This window comes from Prunus avium, chromosome 6, assembly GCF_965620075.1.
Source record: "Prunus avium chromosome 6, drPruAviu1.hap1.1, whole genome shotgun sequence".
NCBI classification, from domain to species: Eukaryota; Viridiplantae; Streptophyta; class Magnoliopsida; order Rosales; family Rosaceae; genus Prunus; species Prunus avium.
In genome coordinates this window covers 1,233,193-1,254,795 of record NC_142289.1, presented here as the reverse complement: position 1 = coordinate 1,254,795, position 21,603 = coordinate 1,233,193, and the positions used below count along the sequence as shown (strand labels likewise).

The following is a 21,603-nucleotide window of genomic DNA, read 5'->3' as shown; positions in this document are numbered from 1 at the left end:
TCGGGCCCGTCCCGGCCCTCTCTTTTGGCCCATCCTCGTTGCTACTCAATTGGTCTTTTTTTTTACTTTTTTTTTGGGGTCAATTTGATCTAATTTTTTTGGACAAACAATTTGAACATATTTGGCAATGATAATTTTTTATTTCAAAAGCTAAGTTAGTTTTTCAATTACTCGTTTTCTCCATGTTTATGTTCGAACATTCGAAAAAGAAAAATAAAATTGAAAATATTAGACCAACCATTATTATCAAGCTCGAACATGAACTACTTAAACAAGTAAGTAGATTGAGGGCTAGTTTGGCATTGCTGTGCTTTTAAAAAAAACTGCTTCTGCTGTGCTGGGAAAATAATCAGCTGTGAAAAAAAGCAGTTAGGCGTTTGGTAAACTATATTTGAAAAACTGCTGTGAGTAGTCGAAGTGTTTGGTAAAATTTTATCAGAAGTGCTTTTAGTATGTATAATGACCGAAAAGGGCATGATGATGAAATTGTTTGTTTTTTTCTTCATTCTTTTTCTACTTTAAAAAAAAGAAAACAAACTTCACTACATAATTTTTTTTTCTTTATTTAATTTACACATTGTTTTTATCAAAAATTGTAATCTACAATTAGCACACATATATTACCATAAATTATAAATCAATATTGTAACAAAAGTAGTTATAAATATTGTTATATTAATAATAACAATGTGTTTTGAGGGCTTCGGAGAGGGTTAGCATAACGAATATACAAAACTTGTTCAATTTTAACATGCCCAAATAGATCACTACAATATAAAAGAAGCTAATTAGATGCATTCATTAAACTTGTAGCAATCCTATTTCTCAATGCTTCCATCTCTTGTGTTCCATTGTCATGAAGACTATCTTCTTGTTGTACATCAATATCCTCACATATCTCTTCACTTAAGATATCATTTAAAGCATCAAAATGTCTATCACGTTGGGCATGCCTCCTACATGTATGAGTTGAGTATGAGAAATAGATAATAGCAAATAATTATCCCAATATATATTATACTGAAAGCATAAAAAAAGCAAACTTTCCTTTTCCTATATGTATGAATATTCATCTATATTATTCATGTAATAACAACAAATAATACTAATTAAAACAAAACATCCCTTAAACCCACTTCTCAATCTCAACAAGGGACAAAGAGTCCAAGCATGGAGTTTTCCTAATGATTCATGAAAGAAAACCAAGAACAAGAAGAATCCACACATGAAAATAAATTGATCACCTTGACAATTGACATAAGAACAAGAACTATATAATTTTCCTAATCTTTAATATATATTACTTGAGGAACTAGCTAGCCTATTATGCCAAGAGGAGACAAAGATGACATAAAAGTCTTGGCCAATATTTCCAGCTTACTAGGGAACATTGTTATTGAATCTCTTAGCCAAAATTTCCAGCTTACCACAATGATCAGCATGCTATAATCACTTTTGATAAAGCCCACCAACACAAAAAAATATAAATAAAAGGAAGAAAATTAAACACTTTTGTTACAATCACTTTTGTTATTTACTTTTATTTACAGTGATTTCGTATGTGAATGAAAATAAGAAAATTAAACAAAATAAAGTCATAGCAATAACGCATACAACAAATTCCACCTCAGATAGACAAAATACACCAATGTATGAGAATATCTCATCCCCTTATTTATACATTAAGGTGGATTTTTCTGTAATTGTCATTAATGATTCTCATTGCAATGTCACCAAGTGTCAAACCAACATAAAAATGAAGTATCTAATGACTCCGAATAAATGGCCAGAATCTGTAGCAAGTTAAATACGCGAATAAATGACTCCGATATGCATAATTACTTATCATGGCAGATAAGGGAATAGCATGACAAACAATTTTAAGGGGCATAGATTCAAGCTCAAGAACAACAAGAAAATAAAAAGTAGTACCTTAGCGGTTCCGTAGTATTGAACTATGTTTTGATGTTCAAACTGACTCAAAAGAGCAATCTCCTGGAAGAGAAAAAAAAAAACCAAACAAGCAAACACTGAATGAGAAGAAAAGGATCTCAGAAACAACAGTAAAGCCAGGCTCCACTCACAAACTATTACTGAATCAATTAGTATAGGCATGCAAAACCAGGACATAGGACCAGACACAACGCAAGCCTCTCACCTGTTCAAGTTGATAAACTCTTTGCACCCCCTGACTTCCTTTATCCAGCAAGGAAACTTCCTTCACAGCAATGAAGCATCCGCAACTGCAGGAAAGAAAACTCATAATCAACAAAGTTGTAAAAAATATCAGAACTGATGGAAAGTTGAAACAAGGTTAGGACAATGGAAAAATCAACACGGGACTTGACTTTTGGGGACTGGGGTTGCAATTATATATATATATGTGTGTGTGTGTATATATAGATGTATGTATATAATGAACCAGATTGGCCTAGCGGGTTTTGTTGTTGAGATTTTGGAACTGTACCAAACTATACAATGAGCTATGAACAATGATGGTTGGGTAATCTAGAGAAAAAAGGCATCTAGGACAGACATGTTTCAGAGAAAGAGAAACAGAGACAGAAGTATCTGACCCAAAGGCCAATTGAAAACCCCAGACCAAGCTAGGGAGAAAACAAAACCTTGCCAAAAAGCAACGAGAGACAAACCCAGTACAAAAAACTCTCTCTCTATCTCTATGTCTCTGTCTCTGTCTCTCTCCGTGTCTTCCTCCTAAAGCCCCAAGAACACAAAGCCCCCAATCTCATAGAAACCAAAAAAAACCTAATTTCATTACATATATAAACCCAAAAATCATAAATGTAATGAAAAGATGAACTTACTGATGAGTAGCTGATTGTTGTTAGCAATGAACTTCCTTGATTGAGACTGGAATTTTGAGATAGCGAAGGAAGAAGAAAAGTGAGAAGAGCAGAGAGTGAAGGTCTCAGAGAGTGAAGGTCGCGAGATATTTTGTGAGAGGGACAAACGTTGTCCTTTCGTAAAATGTTTAGGGGCATTATAGGAATAATGAAACTTTCATTAATCAAAAAACCGGCTCTTTTTTTAGGCAAAATGTCACTTTTGGTCCCTGTAGTTTGTCAGTTTTACCACTTTGGTCCCTGTCGTTTTAATTTTGTCAATTTTATCCCTGTAGTTTCAATTTGAAGTAATTCAAGGACAATCTCTTATTTCTGTCAAATTAGAGTAACTTCTGTTACTCATTGAGGGGCAATTCGGTCAAATTATTAAAAAATATTCCTTTTAAAAATAAACAATACAAAATGAAAAAAAATTAGTTTATAAGCATAAATAAAAAATAAATAAATAAAAACTCTCTTCTTCTCCCTCTCTCCCGTCCCCTCCCCTCCCCTAACTTCACCATCAAACCACAACCACCACCCAACCTAAAGCTACCTTCACCACCACCACTCCAACCCCACCCAACAAGCCACTGGCCAACATCACCCACCCAGCAACCACCCTCTCACCACAAAACTTCTCAAGACACCCCACCTCTCTCTCTCTCTTCTCCCAAGCCCAACCCCGACACCACACATTCACCTACTCCACCAAGACCTCCCCCTCCCTCGCCCCCTGTTCCGAACCCACCTCTTCTTTCCCAGCACAACTCATCAACCCAAACCCTTCATCCACTCCTAAAAACACGGATTCCATAAACGATGTATCTGGATCTGGTCATTTGCTAACCTCTGAAATGTATTTGTAATATCCATTTGAAATGTATTTGCAAACTGAAGGCAACCCTCTATTTATTTTTATTTTTTCTTGAAGGAATTTAATTGGGTGAGATGATGAATTTTCGAAGCAGGTAGCTAGGTCCCAATATTGGTCAATAAATTCCATTTAAAAAGCAAAAAACCCATAGAAGACACATGAAGATGCAGTCAGCAAGAGAGAGAGATGAGAGGGAACGGGTTATGGGTGATTGGGGTGGCGTGAAGGAATTGAAAAGTAGACAAGAGAGAGTACACGATCTTGACGCCATAGCAGATGTGGTGGAGTTGTAATGGGTTTGGAAGATTGGGGCGGAGTGTGGACAGGTTGGATTGGTGGTTTGGGTGAGGGCTTCTCTCTCCCTTTTCTTTTTTTCTTTTCTTTTTCTTTTTCTTTTTCTTGTTTTTCCAGCCTTTGTTTTAGTACCGAAATACCCCTCAAAAAGTAACAGAAGTTACTCTAATTTGACAGAAATGAGATATTGTCCTTAAATTGCTTCAAATTGAAACTACATGGACAAAATTGACCAAATTGAAACGACAGGGACCAAAGTGGTAAAACTGACAAACTATAGGGACCAAAAGTGACCTTTTGCCCTTTTTTTAAGCAGCTTTTGAAAGCTGGGTATAGGCTGCTTTGAGTTTTTGCTTTTTATGATGGGTGTTTTTAAAATAAGCTTGTTTTTTTGGGTTTACCAAACACTCAATTCATGCCAAATTTTTATTAAAGCTGCTTTTTAAAAAATTTCAGCGGGGCCAAACGCCACCTGACTCAAGCTTAAAAGAGGGAATCTATTCTCCCAAGAAATCCTAGCCGCTCTCTCCCTCTAGAAGTCATAAAGGAAAACTCCATAGAGAGGGGAGGAGGAAGAAGCGTCACTACCCCTCCTCCTCCTCTTCTTTTCTCATCTTTACCTTTTAAGCCCCATTTGGTTCATGGGAAAGGAAGCTTTGGGATGAGAAATTAATTGTTTTCCCATGTTTGGTAAGTCTAGGCATGAGAAATCATTGCCTTGCACATGGAAAAGTATGGGAGAAAGTGAAGCCCTCCTTTCTCTTGGGTTTTGTTTTCCTCCTCACGGAAAGTTTAAGAAAATGAGCCAACATTAAATACACATTTTTCATGACCATATTGTCCCCATTAACAATTTAGAATTACAATATAGCATTAAATGCATTCTTTTTTATTTGGTTTCAAATGGGTATAATTGGAAAATTAAACAAACTTTGTTTTACATTCCTACACAAACCAAACATGCAGAAAAAAAAAAAAAAAAAAAAAAAAAAAAAACCAAACATGTTAAAGGAAATAAAATGGTATTTCTTGATTACTTTCCTAGGATTACCAAACATGGGAAAGAAATCTTCATTTCTCATCTCTTAGGAAATGACATAGGAAGTGATTTCCCCTCAAATCCATTTTGTGAACCAAACGGGGCCTTAGGTTAGTGAATAAGTCAACTCGGGCATTTTGAAAAAAAAGCCCATTATGGTGGTTTCTTCTGAGCCATGGTTAGATTGAAGTCAAAGAGCATCTCCAACCGATATGTCAAATTGCTAAATAGATATAAAATGGCAAAAATTGAAAGTTAAAGTTGCTCCAACTAAATAGTGGCTAGAATAAACATGTCAAAAATAACATATCAAAAAGCTTGATGTCAAATATTTTTTTAGGCCCATTTGTTTTTTAAAATATAATAAAATTCAAATTTAACATTTTGCATTTGACATCACTCTTTTTTCAAACTTTATGCATCCTATAAGCCCATTTGCTTTTAAAAATATAATAAAATAATATGATATTTGGCATTTCGAGTGGAGTTAAATTTTTTCCAAAGTGTCAAATTTTTTCCAAAGTGTCAAATTGTCATATAAGCCATCAAATTCAAATTTAACATTTTGCATTTGACATCACCCTTGGAGATGGCTGATATGTCAAATTGCCACATGTACATGAAATGGAAAAAATTGAAGGTTACAGTTGCTCCAACCGAGTAGTTAAATCTTTTAAAATTCAGAGATACATGCATGCGACTCACTACTAGCAACATCGATATTGTCCACAACTTAACCACCTATCAAGCCTAGTATATGTGGGGTTTTATCACAAAGGTCTCGGTGTTATTAGGAGTAGAACCACTTATTATAAGTTGTAGTTTATTTAGTCAAGTTTCCGATGTGGGACTTTATATTCTTCAACACGCCCCCTCACGTGGGATCACCACATAGTGGGCTACATGTGGAGCCAAGTTCACATCGAAGTTAATCATTTGGATATGTGCTCAACGGAATATTTATAGGTTATAATCTTAGTCGGAGTCGGTCAGGTCGATGGCAACACTCAGTCAAGGTGTGGTCAGTCGGTCGGGTCGGTGGCCACTTCCAATCAAGGTGTGGCCGGTGCGCTCGCTCTAATACCATGTTAAATTTCAAAGAGATAGACATGTGGCCCATTACTAGCAACACCGATATTATCCCCAACTGAACTACCTATAAAGCCTAGTAGATGTGGGGGTTTTATCACAAAAGGCCTCAATGTTATTAGGAGTATGACCACTTATTATAAGTTGTAGTTTATTTAATCAAGTTTCCAATGTGTGACTTTATATTTTTCAACAAAATCCTACATGAATTTGAATGCTGGAAGAGATATGTCAAAAATAGCACATCAAAAAGTTTGATGTAAAATATTTTTTTAGTCCTAGACTCATAAGCCATCAATTTTTTCCAAAGTGTCAAATTGCCAAATAAGCCATCAATTTCAAATTTAACATTAACATCTCCCTTGGAAATGAAAGGGTTACATTGTTTGTTTTACATATTAGTTCCCCTTCTAAAGGCACAATCATTGATACTTTTGTGTATCATTAATTCATCAATTGCTCATTGGGTTTAAGGAAAGTGATATGACTACTTCATTCTAACCAAGGGTCGACGAAGCTAGGATTTTATATTTTGTCCCTGTCTAAGTCTTACTATTGTTGTGATTCTTTACCATCGTTGCGTTTAAGGGTCAAATGGAAACCCAAGTGATTTCTTAGTCAGAAATTTGATCCAGTTCCAGTCGAGGACAACAACCAACAAATTACAACAACTTTCTTATCATACAATGTTCTCTGCAAAAGTGATATTTGAACATAGCTAAATGGACAACAGGTCGGGGAGCTCTTATACATGAATGATGATTTTTATAACCTAACTCTGTCTAAGTTTTGTGTCTCCGTCTTATCAAATTTACATCAACAAAGAAGTATGTCTAAACACCTTTGTTTTCTTTAGAAAAAGGAAAAGATTATTATTATTATTAACCAGATTGACTTCCCATTTTCCCATGTGTATGAACTTACTATGTCTTTCTCGATGATTTTAAACAATTTAAATACTAGACTCAGTTATTGAAGAAATTTTATAGGCAATGCAATTAAGGTGAAAGGTTACATTGTTTGTCTTACATTTTGGTTCCTCTCTTAAATATACAAAGGTCAACATTCAAGTTATTGAGTGTTAGTTTACTCAAAATTGCATTTGCTACATACCAAATGATGCATGTTTGTCTATCTCATGCTTGCAATTTGTAGACTGATTTCACAATAAAACAAAGGTTTAATAGCAAATTGAAGACCCACAAACATATGTAGATTTCTGTTTGGTGAATTCAATCATATCAGGTTATACAGCTACATGCTCATCTCTAAATTAAGCATTACAAAATATCACATCATTTAAATGTGTTCAACTTCAATGGCCTTCCGATTGACATTTCGCCACTCATTTGTTGTCGAAATTTCATGATTCTTGAACCAGTTCACTCCTTTACAAACCTACAATTATCTGAGACCAAAAAATACCAAATGCCTTCAAATATTTCACTTCAAATCAAAGCAAACTTGAACATACTCCAAACAAAACCTAATTTTGACCAATCTAGCTTTAAAGTTCAATTTCTCCCAATCCCCAAATCCAAATCCGCCAGCCAAACACTCCTTAGAAAGCCTAGGTTCTAACCTTCATAACCATCCAAATATCACTAAAATCCATTAAGCACAGCCTAAGTTACACCCATTACAAATCGAGTGAGAAACACACCCAAGAACTCTTTTAAAAGTTCCAAACCAAGGAACAGCAGCCTAACAAGCGGTTCAAGTCTATCCAACTCTCATTCTCAACCGCAGATAAGACCACCATCCAAAGGCCCACGTTTAAACACTTACAAGGCCTCGATCCGGATCGCATTGATTTTCACCAATCAGCGCTCAGCACTCTTCTCCCTCCCTCCCCATATAAACCATCCTCTCCCAACTTTCATTTCACATTTCCCGTTTTCTGATTCTCCAACAAAATCCGCAAACGGGCCAATCTCTCTTCCGAGTTAACGAGTTGATACGCCGAGTCAAACCATGACTGAAACTGACGTCAAGGCCAAGAAGGCAAGATCGCCACCTTCTCACCCTCCTTTTGTCGAGGTATGCAATCGTAAATTGATGTTGCTTTAGCTTTCAGTTATGCCATGCGTTGTGTGTTTACAGGCCCTAATTACGGTGTCATTTTTTGTGTGGTATGCAGATGATTACGGAGGCGATTGTGGCGCTGAAGGAGAGGACAGGGTCGAGCCAGTACGCGATCACCAAGTTCGTCGAGGAAAAGAACAAGAATTTGCCTCAGACTTTCAGGAAGCTCCTGCTCTACAATTTGAAGAAGCTTGTGGCTTCTGGTAAGCTCGTCAAGGTTAAGAACTCATTCAAGCTCCCTCCTGGTCGCTCGGCTCCGGTGAAAGAGAAGCCAGACGCGCCCAAGCCTAAAAAGTCTGCTGAGGCGGTTGTCAAGCCTAAGCCTAAGCCGAAGCCGAAAACGGTTGCTAAGCCCAAGGCCAAGGTCGCGGCTAAGCCTAAGCCCAAAGCGGCTGCAAAGCCTAAGCTTAAGGCAGTGGCTGCTAAACCAAAGGCGGCTGTGAAACCGAAGGCGAAGCCAGCCGCTGCCAAGCCGGCTGCTAAGGTTGCGAGAACATCAACGAGGACGTCGCCGGGAAAGAAGGTGGAGGTGAAGGCGAAGGCGAAGAAGCCGGTGGCTTCGGCCAGGGCAGTGAAGAAGCCAAAGAGCGTGAAATCTCCGGTGAAGAAGAAAGCTCAGGCGAAGAAGGGGAAGAAGTGAGGGTCTAGAGAGAAGTTCATAGCTTTCGTTTTCAGAGGGGTAGTTTGTGTAAATTGGTTTGATAATGAATAGTTTGTTTGACACGGAATTTGTAGGTTTTTTTTAAATCTTCTGTTCTTTCTTTTTCCACAACTTCTATGGTTGTTATTTGGTGACTCTCTTTTGTATTATGAAATTAGATAAGACGCTGATTCCAGTTCTTAACAAACAACTTGCAACATCAAAATTCTTCTAATTGTCAAAGCAAAGATTCAAAATTGATACACATTCACAGGCATTTTAGCTTCATTGGTTATCTTATACTGAGAGATATGAGGCAAAACTTGATCCTTTTTTATCTTGCCTTCCCAGTTTTGTGTGAAGCAAATACAAACAAATGTGTTTTTAAGTGGTAAGTTGGTATGATTGTTGTTGGGTAGGCATCTGTGTTTGTGTTTGAGACTCCAACCCTGGAAACTGTCCAATATCATGACCTCTTAGTGGTTGAAACTCATTGCGTAAACCAACAGCAAACTCTTCAGGGCGGCCTCCGCTACTTTGGAAATAGTCTGCCATCTGATTTCACAAAAGCAATCATCTTTAAATTGAATGAAATAAGTTACTTTGGTGACCTTTCTGTCTTTGTTTTTCTTGGTCTTTAATGAAAATTCAAATGCATGATTAAGAAAACCCAGAAATTGGCAGAGGCACTTACATGATTGGCAAGAGAGATTCCACTTAAGGCTGCTGACTCTAGATTTGAACCCAGTAACCAATCTCCACATATACCAGCCCTTCCAAGAGGATCAAAGATACAGGGGATACCAGGTGTATTTGTTGGAAGTGCCGCACCCCTGGCATATCAAACAACACACCAAATATGATATATAACTCCTCTCAAGATCACACAAGCATTTCCTACTACAACTAAGCATTAACATGATGACTAAACATCCGCATATAATAATCGCTAAGCGCAGCTTCTCACCATAATTGGATTCGAGTATAAAAGGGTTTCTGAAGTGATCCTTTTGGTAATCCCAGTGCTTCTTCCACTCCCACGAGCATGCCTGCCTTCACCTTCTCTGCTGTGGCATTTGGTATATTCTCCTGTTAATCAACAGTTGGCGCAATAAGTTTGTTTGGCAACATCCACCAAAATGTTGGTCTACCAGTCTTCTAAATTGGAAAACCTCATAACTCTTATTCATTTCATTTCAAGTAATGGTCAGAGGCATTTAATCTGTGCTTGTGTGAACATATGGCTGTATTTGCATTGAAACAAACCTGTGGAACCTTGTTCCGCTTTGCATAAGCTGCAGTACTAAGAAAGGTCCAACAGTGAGGACCATTACTATGGGAACACTGTAGTTTTTTGGTATTATTTGCCATCCATGAGATGGAATCAATCCCTTTTACAAAAGCTCCTTCAAAAGGAAATGCTCCTTCACCAGGAATTTGAAGTGGATCCTCAAATGCTGCGAGGAGGGCCCATATAGAACTCAATTCCAGTCTCTACTGGCATCAAACAGAAAGGCATTAGAAGAACATAGTTCAAGACAATTCAATCTTGATGTCAAAAGGGTAATTGAAGTAGACTTTGTGGTGCCAAATGAACTGGACGCATAAATTTAAGATATACCTTCATTTGTCCAGCAATTAGTGGTAAGCCTGATGACCCAAGCAAGCGGTTTGCACATTTCCCTATTGGCAATTCAAATTAAATAGAAGGGTAAACACGCATACACAAGCACATGAAGGAAAGTCCCCATATCATGCAATTTTGAGACACCCTCTTCAAGAAGGAATGAAAAGGAAACAAAAACTTAAGGTTTCCAGATTTCATATGATGTGAAGTTACAGTAGCAACTGAAAATTAAACTTAGAAGAAACCCAAAGGTAGTAAGTTACCATTATGTGCAATAACAATAGCATCAAACTTCCCACGTGGTTTTCCATTCTCACTCAAATGCCACATCCCATTGAAGGGCTCAAGTTTACTTATCCAGCAAGGTCTCTCCACATTAATCATACGAGTCTGCACCAAGTATCAACATTCGAATTAGCTCTGAAGTGTGATGCTAAGAGGAATTAAGAGCCTCAAAGCATAAGGGTAAAAAGCCAAGTATGTTTACTAAAGATGAGACCATAAGTTTCAGGCTATAATCATAACAAACGTTTCTCCATTTTTTAAACTCCTGACTGAAGTAAACATATCTTCACAAGTCCAACCATGCCACTGAAGCAAGTAAATGTTATTATATTTTGACAAGTCTAACCATGCTACCGAAACAACTAAATTTTATGTTTACAGATATGGAGCTTTCAATTTCAACTATCATCATACCATCTCTATGCCTAAACTGATGATTCACTGGTCCAGCGAAGGAAAAGGAAAAGCACAAAAAGAAAGCAGGAAAACTTGAAGGTTAATGTACCTGAGAAAGTAACGAGTCAGCAATGGGGCGCATTCCATTAACACCTATATATCTTGGAGGAGAAGAAGGAAGTGGAACAAAATGACCACCCACTTCAAGCTCTCCAATTGTACCCTGCCATTCCCGAACCAGACCTTGCTCCAACCAACCTTGAACCAACCCAGCAAACTGAGGATCACTGGCTGTAAAGAACTGAGCCGCATGATCAAATATCAGAGGCTGAGGATCTACTATCCTGGTTCCCATTCTTCCTCCCAAACCATGAACACCCTATGATAGCAAATCACTGTTATGTGGCACTGGAAAGATTGGAAGACAAATCCAACTTTCAAAACCATAATTTGGCAATCATAACTAAACATGCATTAATTTGATAGTGGGTTCTCTGAAAGATTTTTTCTCTGTCTCTTTAAATACTAACAAGCATAGTAAAGGAGTAAGCTTTTTCGCAATATCTTATCCACCCATGAAAATGAGAGTAAAATATCAAAAGTAAAATATATATAAAAATCCAGACAAACTGAAAGTATAAAATTCAGAAAACCCACATTAAATTAATTGTTACTAAGTACAGAAAGCTAATAACTTGAAGGAAAAAAAGTGACCAACCGTGTCAAAAACGGTGGAGCGGACACCGCGTTTTTCCAGATAGAGAGCACAAGCGAGACCAGCCATGCCTCCGCCGATTATACCAACAATGGGGTCATCAGGGATTGGAGTAGTGAAGGTCACCTGCTCTTGCTTGAGTGTTTTCTGAATTGACCTTCTTGACGCACCATAGTTCTTACGGTTCCTAAAGGCGGGTCTTTGGCCATCCACGGTGGGTCGTTTCCTGGGTGGTGGTTTGGGTTGGGTAGAGCAGACTATAGTTAGGGGCTTGTGGATTTTGAGGGGTTGGAGGATGAGAGAAGAGTGAAAGTAGCAGAGCATTGTTGCGTTGGGGGGAGTTTTTGGAGGGAGAGAGATTATACAACGGAGATGGGTGGAGATTAAAGCTCACTTGGCGGCTTGGCCCAGTTTAAGCCTATTTCAAAGCTTCTTCATGTCATTTAAAAAAAAAAAATTATAGACTATTATCGATTTAAAAGATATTTAGTTATATACCTATTCTTAGCATTAATAATATAGATAAATCCTATATAATTTAATTTCTATAAACAAACCCAAAAAAGACCCTATTGAATTTAATTTTAATTATTAAATTACTTTGATACCCCACTGAGTCAATATAATATAGATAAATCGATAATAGATAAATCCTATATCATTTAATTTCTATAAACAAACCCAAAAAAGACCCTATTGAATTTAATTTTGATTATTAAATTACTTTGATACCCCACTGAGTGTTTTGAGTTTTTTTTAATGAGATTTTGAGGTTGGGTTTGTTTTAAGAAATGAATGGCAGTTTTATAATTAAAAGAAGTTAAAAGCCTTTTTGTTATGTTGTAAATGGACTTTGGGTGTGTTTCTAAAGTCCTTTCTATATAATATAAATAAATTGATAATAGATAAATCCTATATCATTTAATTTCTATAAACAAACTCAAAAAAGACCCTATTGAATTTAATTTTGATTATTAAATTACTTTGATACCTCACTGAGTGTTTTGAGTTTTTTTATGAGATTTTGAGGTTGGGTTTGTTTTAAGAAATGAATGGCAGTTTTATAATTAAAAGAAGTTAAAAGCCTTTTTGTTATGTTGTAAATGGACTTTGGGTGTGTTTCTAAAGTCCTTTCTATATAGAGTTTTTCTATAATTTGGGCTCTTATATTGGGTATAATAGTGAATCTCCCTTAAATATATCATATTTTTAATTTCCTGCCATGCTAATTTTTGCTTTGTGTGTCTGATTGTTGAAGAGTGGTAAAACAAGAAGGTGAAAAAGAAGAAGAAATTTAATAACACGACCAATATTTCAGGTTCATCATATAAGAATAACAAGGGGGACAAACAAAATAAATAATTAAAAATGGATAAACTCTTCAAGGAGAGTAAAACAACAAATTTTATCCATACTAGAATGGATAAACTCTTTTTTATATATAACATGATATGTACCAGTACCGGTTTTAACTTACAAAACATATACAATTCACCATAACACAAACCACGTAAACAAGTCAATTTGTGGAGGAAAGAAAAACAAGCTATTTCTCTTCAGTACATCCAAATGTAAAACACCAAATTCAAAGATCCTTTTTCCCACTTTTAGTTAGAAAAAGCTTTCAAGTCCATCAGTGATCTTAGGAGATGTTTCCGTTGGTTCCTTTTCCTGTTTCAATTGGTCTTTGGCCTTGGAACTGCCCATGCTGTTTCGTCTACCGGACTGAGCCTTATTTATCGGAGTCGTGGATGCAGTGCTTTCTTCTTTCTGACTACCGAGGCTGTGACGTTGTTCCCGAGAACAAACTCTTCTTTTTTCCTCCGCAGACGAGCTGAGTGCATCACCACAGCTCTTTCTCCGGCTGAGACTGTTTAGTTTTGGTGACTTGGGCCGAGTGAGTGGAAGCTGGATCATATACAAGAACAAAAAATACAGATTAATTGCATTAAATCAAGTTCCAAGCCTCTGTTCTTTACTTTTATTTTGAGTCAACCTGTGCATCATGAGTTTTTTTTCTTCTTCTCTTTTTGGCCAATTTAAAAACATTTAGAGCTTAAAGGGAGTCAAGCACAACTAAGAATACTTAAATTAGCTACCTTCTTGAGTTCAGTCTTAGGAGGAGGCGCCTGATAATAGAAATTAGGTACTGGATTTGCTTTGAACACCATGCTCTTCCTCAGCGCCTTGATGGCTGCTTCTTGCTCTTCCTGAAAGTGTCATGGGAAGAAAATGCAAAATATGACTTTTCAAACAGATCTCATCATATGCGGAACAATTAACACCAAAAGAAAACAGAGATCCATATGACACCAGTGCACATTGCACAAGAAAATGATAGATACTACAGGAAGTGATGTACCTTGGCCCTGGCTTCCCACTGGCTTCTCTCTGACTCCAGAGCTTGGTGCTTTTCCTCTAACTTCGAGTAGAACTAGATGAAGGGAATCATGTAAATCACAAGTTAAATGCAATACGATTGTGTTGATTAAAAGTATTCTTCAGGATACACATCACAGTCACTTATTTTATTATGACAGTACCTCCTTCCTTTTCTCTGCACGTTCATAGCATCTAAACGAGGGAGCTTGTCCAACCGTAACCTTGAATTTAGGTGTTCTCACAGATGCAGCAGTTCTATTCTTGGCTAAGGATAACCCAAGTGGGATACACAATTTCTAATATATGCATGAACAAAAAAACAAAACAAAAAACCAAATTCAAACGTCAACCAAGGATACGAGGAAGTAACAGACAAATTATCTTCTTCGTCAGCATGCTTCTTATTATCAGGTTGCGGGCCCTTTCGTGATGATGACTGAGGTGAAGTTGGCTGAAACGAAATGGAAAAAAATTTGGAAATCAGAGCCATCCCAAATCTACAATAACATTGCAAAAGTCTTTACAAGCAAAAGTCCATGATTCTTCTCAGTTTCATTCACTTCATCCCAAAACATAAAGGGTTTTGTTTAATTTTTCTGTTAGAATTCTTTTTGCCCTAACCAAATAGCAATGGGAAACTACTAGAGAAAGCCAAAAAAAACAGAGAACCCAAAAACATCTGCCTATAAATTTTACCTGTGAACTCTTAGGAGACTCTGCATTAGGAGACTGTGGACTCTTAGTAGCTGTAGGAGCCTGTGGACTCTTAGTAGCTGTAGGAGACTGAGAACTCTCAGTAGCTGTAGGAGACTGTGAACTCTTAGTAGCATCAGCAGACTTTGTATTGCTGGAATTTGCAGAAGTGGCAGTTTCAGCCCCAACAGCCTTATTTGAATGCCCATTTCCCAAAGCAACGGATTTTAAAGCAGGTGAGCGTGAATTTTTATTGTCACTCGACTTCTGAGTTCCGAGTTTCTCATTTTTGCCTTCAGTCAAGTCATCATCAAGATTTGTGCTCTTAACAGCCAGCACATCTTGATTCTCAACAGATTCCCCAACAACTTTGTTTTCTTCGATACGGTCCTTCACCTTGTAATCCTTTGATTCAATGCTTTCCTCTGAAATTTTGGGAGCAACATGAACTTTACCATGAGAAAAACCATTTGCAGACACTACAACACCGTTAATCTTCTTCACCTTCTCCACCTTTACACCAGTAACTTCCCTCCCCATGACGCTGCATGAGAAAACTACAGGCTGAGCATCACGAGACTAGAGGAAAATTACATTATCACTGACAAAAACCAAATAGGCTCTTTTGATAAGCTAAGATAAAATGACTAAGCATTACTTATGTACAAGTAAATTATTTTATCTGCAATGTGTTCTTCACATTGACTGAAAAACATATGGAGCTTTATCTCTGGAAAAACATGTCAAATTAAACTAAGACTTTTTAGAGGCATCTTACTATCCATGTCACGATGCCAATTACATCCGATGACAGAGTTTTTAAAAATAAAAAATAAAAACAAAAAGCATTGAAACTTTTCCGTGTTCAGCACACTGCATCAAACATAAAATTGCAAATCTGTAACTCTAAAAGTTTATAAAGAAACACATGAACCAAAAAAAGAAGAATGAGTAAAAGAGGTTTTAAACAACATAAAAATAGATCCACAAATATAATCCTCTGATGGACCTGAAAAAGACTAGCCACCACAAAAATATAAAGTAAATGGAGGATAGCCTAAATGGAAATGATGTACTCGAGAAGAAGTTAAGCAAACGACATAAATCTGGAGAGAGAGAGAGAGAGAGAGAGAGAGAGAGAGAGAGAGAGAGAGAGAACTCCAAGTTTTTCCTCTTTAAATTAGGATTTTCCATTCTAGCAGGTGGACCGATAATCTAAAATATTCAAGCATTTATGTTTTACATAAAATTATGTGATTTTCAAAATACAACACAGACGACGAGTTGGATAATCATCCAGAAGCTCCCAAGGAAATTCCATAGAGAAGGTAAAAATGGTTCAGAAAAGGGAAAATCCATCCATCTACAAGAATATTCACGTTGATTAAGACATAAAAGTTAAGAAATTAGGAAAGCAAATGAACAAGATATCTAAAATGAATTAAGCCCAACACAACGAGAAGCACAGAAAACCATTAATAAGGTTAAAGTAACAATTATAAAAGCTAAACTAACAGAAGGCCTTCCTAACTCATAGACATAGGATAAGAGCTGTAGTTAATATTCTTCAATGAATCTTGAGGGGTGGAGGGCGGCTTCAATTTTAAGGAAAAAATCAAGATGGCAATTATAAACTTGATTGAGTAAACAAATACGAGCAAACCCCATAAACTACAAGCACAAAAGCATTGACAACAAGAAAAGGCTTTTTTTTTTTTCATTTCTGAGCTAATATTCACCTTCACATCACCAGAACAAATACGAAAAACAAGTCAACAGTTTGAGTCCCCAGAAAACGAAGAGCCAAAAGAAAAAAATTCCTCATTTAAGAAAAATACTCCAAAAAAAATTAAAAACTCCATTCTGCACAAAACAGAGAAATATCCATTAAAGGAAAACAGAGAAATAAGAAGTAAAAGAGAAAGAGAGAGCCTGAAGCTGAAAGCTTTGCAGCAAAAAGCTCAAATTGAAAGCCAAAACAATAAATATCAAGACACATTGCAGAAACCCCCTTAAACAAACACATCAATGGCAAAACTAAGAATGTGAGAGATTTCTCTTACAGTTTCTGGTCCCGATCTGACAAGATCTCCAACCCCTCTCTCTGTTTCTAAAAAATGTATATTTTCTTCTGTGTTCTTCTCTTTTTCTCTCAAGCTGCTGAGAGAAGGGTCTCCTCAATTCTCATACTATTATTGTTTTGTTTTTGGTTTTATGTGCTGCGCTGTTTGGCTATATATAGACCGGTCTTTTTCCTTCTAGTTCCAATTTCCAAACGCCGTTAAAGCGTTTTTACGGGAATGTGGTTTTTTATGTTTATTTTATTTTAACGGGGTTTGAAAAATCTGTAGGAAAAAATATGAGCGATTCACCACCCTACGTGGTGTTGGGTAGTAAAAAACAGAAACTTCTGTTGGGTATTCAAAGTCATCCATCCCCAATTTGCTTTGGTGTTAGAGAATGAAGATAACAAATGCTCAAAGCGGAAATTCCCCAAATAAGGTGAGAAATTTATGGGCAGGTAGATGTGGTAATATTTGAGCATGCCTACTTCAATTTAATAAAGGGTATGAGAATACTTTCATATTGAAAATAAATTATACAATAAACAAAATTATTTATAGAAGAAATTAAATAATTATAATATGTTTATTTATGGTAATAGAAATAAATCTATAATGGGCGTTGTGGGGCACAAATAACAATGGAGGGGAACGTGGAGGCCGTAATGTCTGCGGCAGAGGAGCCCAAACGTTGAACATTCAACGTTATATACGGTGCAACGTGGAATCTTTGTTGAAACAATTTTCTATTTATTTTAGTCTTAGTTTGTATTTTTGTAATTGTTGTTTACTAAATTTTGTAAGGTTCTTGCTTGTTTGCTTAGAGTGGCCACATCTCGTTTTTCATGAGCCAATTTGCGGAGATTCTTCGAAAGTATTTCTCCATCTCGATGTCACCAACCCTCTCTTCTTATTTCTCTCATCAAGTGATTGATGAAATGAACAGAAAAATAAGAAGAAAGAACAATGATATTTAATGACGTGATGAGAAATAGGAAAAGAAGACAGTGACACCGAACTTCTTAAACTCAAAGGATTTGCGCTTAACATTAGCCTTACATACATACATTATATATATATATATATATATATATATATATATATATATATATATGTTTGTGTGTAATAGTAATACTTGAGTTAATATTTCACCTATAAAGTTTTATGGAGTTTAATACTTTGGACCTGCCCTTCTCTCCCTGGCCTCTGCCAATAAATCTTGGCTAGGTGGTCTGTCACTTAAATGAGTTGAATGTCCGTACACAAAGTTGAGCTCCTCAGTATACTGCATTGCTTGCATGCATATACCAAGAAAGTCTGATGATTCTTTATTTGCAAGAGTAAATGAGTAAATATAGAAAACAGAAGCTACATACAAAAACCCCGTGAAATATTAAGTGCAAGCGTTATCTATTTCACATGAATTTTCTGAAAACTGGGAGGTGTTTGATGGCCTTGTGTACAATCTGATCTCTCTCTCTCTCTCTCTCTCTCTCTCTCTCTCTCTCTCTCTCTCTCTCTCATTGTTTTCAAAATTTGTGAAAATTATTATATAATTGTATGAAAAGTTGAGTTTCAAGTAGCAACTGGTTTGTTGGTACCGTCATGCAGAAGCCTTGTGCTAGCATTTCACTTTAAGCAAAGAAAGATGGAGTTGCTTTTTGTGTAAATTCAATTTGTGCTCTCTGTCATCAGTCTCTGTGTTTCTTTCTCTCTCCATTGTCATCATATTTCCCCACACTAATAATGAGTTGTTGCATTGGCATATTTATGAAGGTTTTTCCTTTTATGTTTTTGGTCCTCAACCTCAACCGCCCTTTCCATTTGAATTTGAAGTAGTAGTACTAGTAGGGTATGTATGTTTAGTCAAGGTGGTCCGAGGATTCTCAGGTCATAGTCAGCCTATATATGGATTAGGTCTTACTGATTTACAGTTAAGAATTTGATTAAGCTTGGTTAGTAAAAATTATATATGGTCAAACCTATTATTCAAGCCTAATAGTCTTGGAAGGCTTTCTAATCTACTGGTTTGCTTCGGAAGGCTTTCAAATTACACATATATAGGGTTTATTGAAATCAAAGTGTGAATAGCAAGGCAAGGTATTGAAATGAAAGGGGCATTTTGTGCATGATCCGCAGCAGGTACAAGATTGACAGCAACAACTTACCTCTTTTTTCTTATTTATAGTGGCTACTGGGACTGGCTAGGCTACAAATATATATTTAAATATGAAGTTGATGTACTGTTGAGCTCTCCTTTCATGACGTTCAATCTTTTGAATATTCAAAGCCTCGGCTCGATAAAGTCAAAAAAGCTCAATTGCTTGTCTGTTTCCTTTGAAATTTTTCTGCAACGATCTACTTTCTTCTTTCCACAAACACAATCAAAATTTAATTAAGCTGTTTTTAGTTTCTCTACTTTTCTCACACCAGAAGATACATACATACATATATATATATATATATATATATATATATATATATATATATATATATAGACGGGGGGTGGGGAAGTGGGGGACCTCTGGCTCTATGTATATTAATTAGCTTAGCTAGTCTCCTTCATAAATAGTTCATGGAATGGAATGGAATATTGAATATTTTGCTGTTGATTCATATCTACCAGACACAAATAAAAGTGGTTCTCATTCTCATCATACTTAGTACTTACTTATTTTGCTGTTGATTATTAATTCTACCAAATTTAAACTCATATGCATGCATGTATGAATAGAATTTCAACCGACATCTTTAATTAGTTGGTCAGATTAAGACAACAACTGATAAATTATATTATAATGCTAATTAAAATAGTTTACTAAAGAATGAAAGAATACGTACGCTTTTCACCAAAAAAAAAGAATACGTACGCTGCTGATTTCATCTGCTTATTCTGAATTTAATCTGCTTTTTCTGGCCAATGGGTTCCCACCACAGTGGTGGTGGATTCCCCCTTCCCCCCATGGCACCCAGGATCGAACCCCAGTGGGGTTTCTTTCCTCCAATGTAACCAAAAAAAAATCTGCTTTTTCTGGGTAGGGTAGCTACTAGCTTGAAGCTTTTTAATTCAGTGGGAACCAGCTGCTGATTCATGTCAACTTCCTTGGATCACTTTACTGTAAAGTTCATTTCACTATTCATTTCATGGGGTTTAGGCCATAATTACTTTGACTTTCCTGCTTCAAATTAATTCACCGTGTTTGGTTGAACTTGAAACTGTAAAGAAAACAAGTAATGGGAGAAAGAAAAAGAAGAAGATTGACTTTCGAAAGAAATTGGTTTGATGGATATATTCTAATTTGTCAAAACACCATTGCCTATAATTATGGAGCCTTCATTAGCCACCAATAGACAGATGAGGTTACAACTTAGAAACCAAACGCATTGACGTTTTCATTGTTGGGTTGGGTTGGATCAGATTGAAGAAAGAGTCACTCCAAGTAGACGGGAACACAATCATGGCACTAAGGACATATGCAAATGATGAAAAAAGATCAACATTCCTATTTGAATATTATTGTCGGTGCATTCATAACCTCCAAATTACAGAATTGAATCAAATGAAATCCAACATCTTGCACATGCCCCATGCTGCTTTCTCAATCTTAATCCCCAAATCAATGGGACAATCATAATTAATTAAGTCGTCTTCTTCTTCTTCTTCTTTAAATCTTTTATTTTAAAAGATTGCAGTAATTTTATTTAAATGAAGCAAGGATTTGTCAACATTGTCGGTCTCTTGACAATCTGTGTACGAAGCAGAGACTATTCATGGATAGGATTTCTACTCTTCTTTACTTTCACTTTCACATAGGTAGGGGCTAGTAGGGGACCATATATAATTGCACTCCCTAAGTAAGTACCCTTCATCATGCACGTAAGAAGGCCATGTTTACTTACTTCAAAATAAAAAGTTATGAATCAAGATTCAAGGAGGTTATGAATCTTTGACATAAAAAAGGGGGTATCCATGATATTTCAAGTATTAGATTATGAATTCATAAAGTGTGTTGAGAATGTTTGTCCCACATTGAAATGTTAAGGGACCTAACCTGGGTTTATAAGGAGTTGGGCCACTCTCCCCCCAATTGTTAATTGGTTTTGGGGTGGAACCTTAACTTTCTTCATGGTATCAGAGCAAGCAAGGCATCATTTGTTGGACCCAACGGCCACACATGCTCACATATCACTCAATATGTGTTGTCCACATGTTAGGTTTAAAATTTATGCACACGTGCGGGGTCGTGTTGAGAGTGTTTGTCTCGCATTGAAATGTTAAGGGACCTAATTTGGGTTTATAAGGAGTTGAGCCACTTCCCCCCATCACCAATTGGTTTTAGGATGAAATCTCAACTTCGTTCAAAGTGCAACTCATATTTATGGAAAATTAAAAATCAAAATAATTTCAATCATTTTCACAAATAAATAAAGACAAAATTGAAAAAATGTAAACAAATTTAGACATATATATATAGTCAATGAAAATAGTCATCTCCCTTGGCATTATTATTGTGTTCAATTGTTATCAAAAAAAGATTGTGTACAATTGCTGGCAGCCCCACTTCTCCATGAATT

General features: G+C 36.4%; 3 protein-coding genes and 1 long non-coding RNA gene across 4 annotated transcripts; 1 reads left to right on the top strand and 3 right to left on the bottom strand.

Moving 5' to 3' along the window:
* Nucleotides 1-658: 658 nt before the first annotated feature.
* Nucleotides 659-2,985, bottom strand: LOC148293448 (uncharacterized). Its single transcript, XR_015836536.1, has 4 exons — nucleotides 2,826-2,985; nucleotides 2,159-2,243; nucleotides 1,933-1,995; nucleotides 659-956 (listed from the first exon to the last, which is right to left on the bottom strand). It is a non-coding gene; the product is annotated as an uncharacterized LOC148293448 (long non-coding RNA).
* Nucleotides 2,986-8,020: 5,035 nt separating this feature from the next.
* Nucleotides 8,021-8,974, top strand: LOC110754313 (uncharacterized). Its single transcript, XM_021955371.2, has 2 exons — nucleotides 8,021-8,182; nucleotides 8,283-8,974. The coding sequence occupies exons 1-2, from the start codon at nucleotides 8,117-8,119 to the stop codon at nucleotides 8,865-8,867; spliced, it is 651 nt and encodes a 216-aa protein (XP_021811063.1). The 5' UTR covers nucleotides 8,021-8,116; the 3' UTR covers nucleotides 8,868-8,974.
* On the bottom strand, nucleotides 8,280-12,322 carry LOC110754311 (FAD/NAD(P)-binding oxidoreductase family protein). Its single transcript, XM_021955369.2, has 8 exons — nucleotides 11,894-12,322; nucleotides 11,285-11,554; nucleotides 10,758-10,884; nucleotides 10,489-10,550; nucleotides 10,134-10,361; nucleotides 9,835-9,956; nucleotides 9,562-9,700; nucleotides 8,280-9,422 (listed from the first exon to the last, which is right to left on the bottom strand). The coding sequence occupies exons 1-8, from the start codon at nucleotides 12,212-12,214 to the stop codon at nucleotides 9,252-9,254; spliced, it is 1,440 nt and encodes a 479-aa protein (XP_021811061.1). The 5' UTR covers nucleotides 12,215-12,322; the 3' UTR covers nucleotides 8,280-9,251.
* A 959-nt stretch (nucleotides 12,323-13,281) lies between these two features.
* WDL1 (WVD2-like 1) lies at nucleotides 13,282-17,188 on the bottom strand. The gene is made up of 7 exons (XM_021955368.2): nucleotides 17,029-17,188; nucleotides 14,969-15,509; nucleotides 14,632-14,723; nucleotides 14,434-14,527; nucleotides 14,253-14,324; nucleotides 13,990-14,100; nucleotides 13,282-13,798 (listed from the first exon to the last, which is right to left on the bottom strand). The coding sequence occupies exons 2-7, from the start codon at nucleotides 15,503-15,505 to the stop codon at nucleotides 13,502-13,504; spliced, it is 1,203 nt and encodes a 400-aa protein (XP_021811060.1). The 5' UTR covers nucleotides 15,506-15,509; nucleotides 17,029-17,188; the 3' UTR covers nucleotides 13,282-13,501.
* Between the last annotated feature and the right edge of the window lie 4,415 nt (nucleotides 17,189-21,603).

Excerpts from the sequence above, each read along its gene's own strand:
- LOC110754313 (XM_021955371.2), top strand. The coding sequence starts at position 8,117 with ATGACTGAAACTGACGTCAAGGCCAAGAAGGCAAGATCGCCACCTTCT. Across the intron at positions 8,183-8,282 it reads CTCACCCTCCTTTTGTCGAG|ATGATTACGGAGGCGATTGT; the intron begins GTATGCAATCGT and ends TGTGGTATGCAG.
- LOC110754311 (XM_021955369.2), bottom strand. The coding sequence starts at position 12,214 with ATGCTCTGCTACTTTCACTCTTCTCTCATCCTCCAACCCCTCAAAATC. Across the intron at positions 10,885-11,284 it reads CTGACTCGTTACTTTCTCAG|ACTCGTATGATTAATGTGGA; the intron begins GTACATTAACCT and ends TACTTGGTGCAG. Across the intron at positions 9,701-9,834 it reads TATACTCGAATCCAATTATG|GGGTGCGGCACTTCCAACAA; the intron begins GTGAGAAGCTGC and ends TTGATATGCCAG.
- WDL1 (XM_021955368.2), bottom strand. The coding sequence starts at position 15,505 with ATGGGGAGGGAAGTTACTGGTGTAAAGGTGGAGAAGGTGAAGAAGATT. Across the intron at positions 14,724-14,968 it reads AGTCTCCTAAGAGTTCACAG|CCAACTTCACCTCAGTCATC; the intron begins GTAAAATTTATA and ends ATTTCGTTTCAG. Across the intron at positions 14,528-14,631 it reads AATTTGTCTGTTACTTCCTC|AACTGCTGCATCTGTGAGAA; the intron begins GTATCCTTGGTT and ends AGCCAAGAATAG.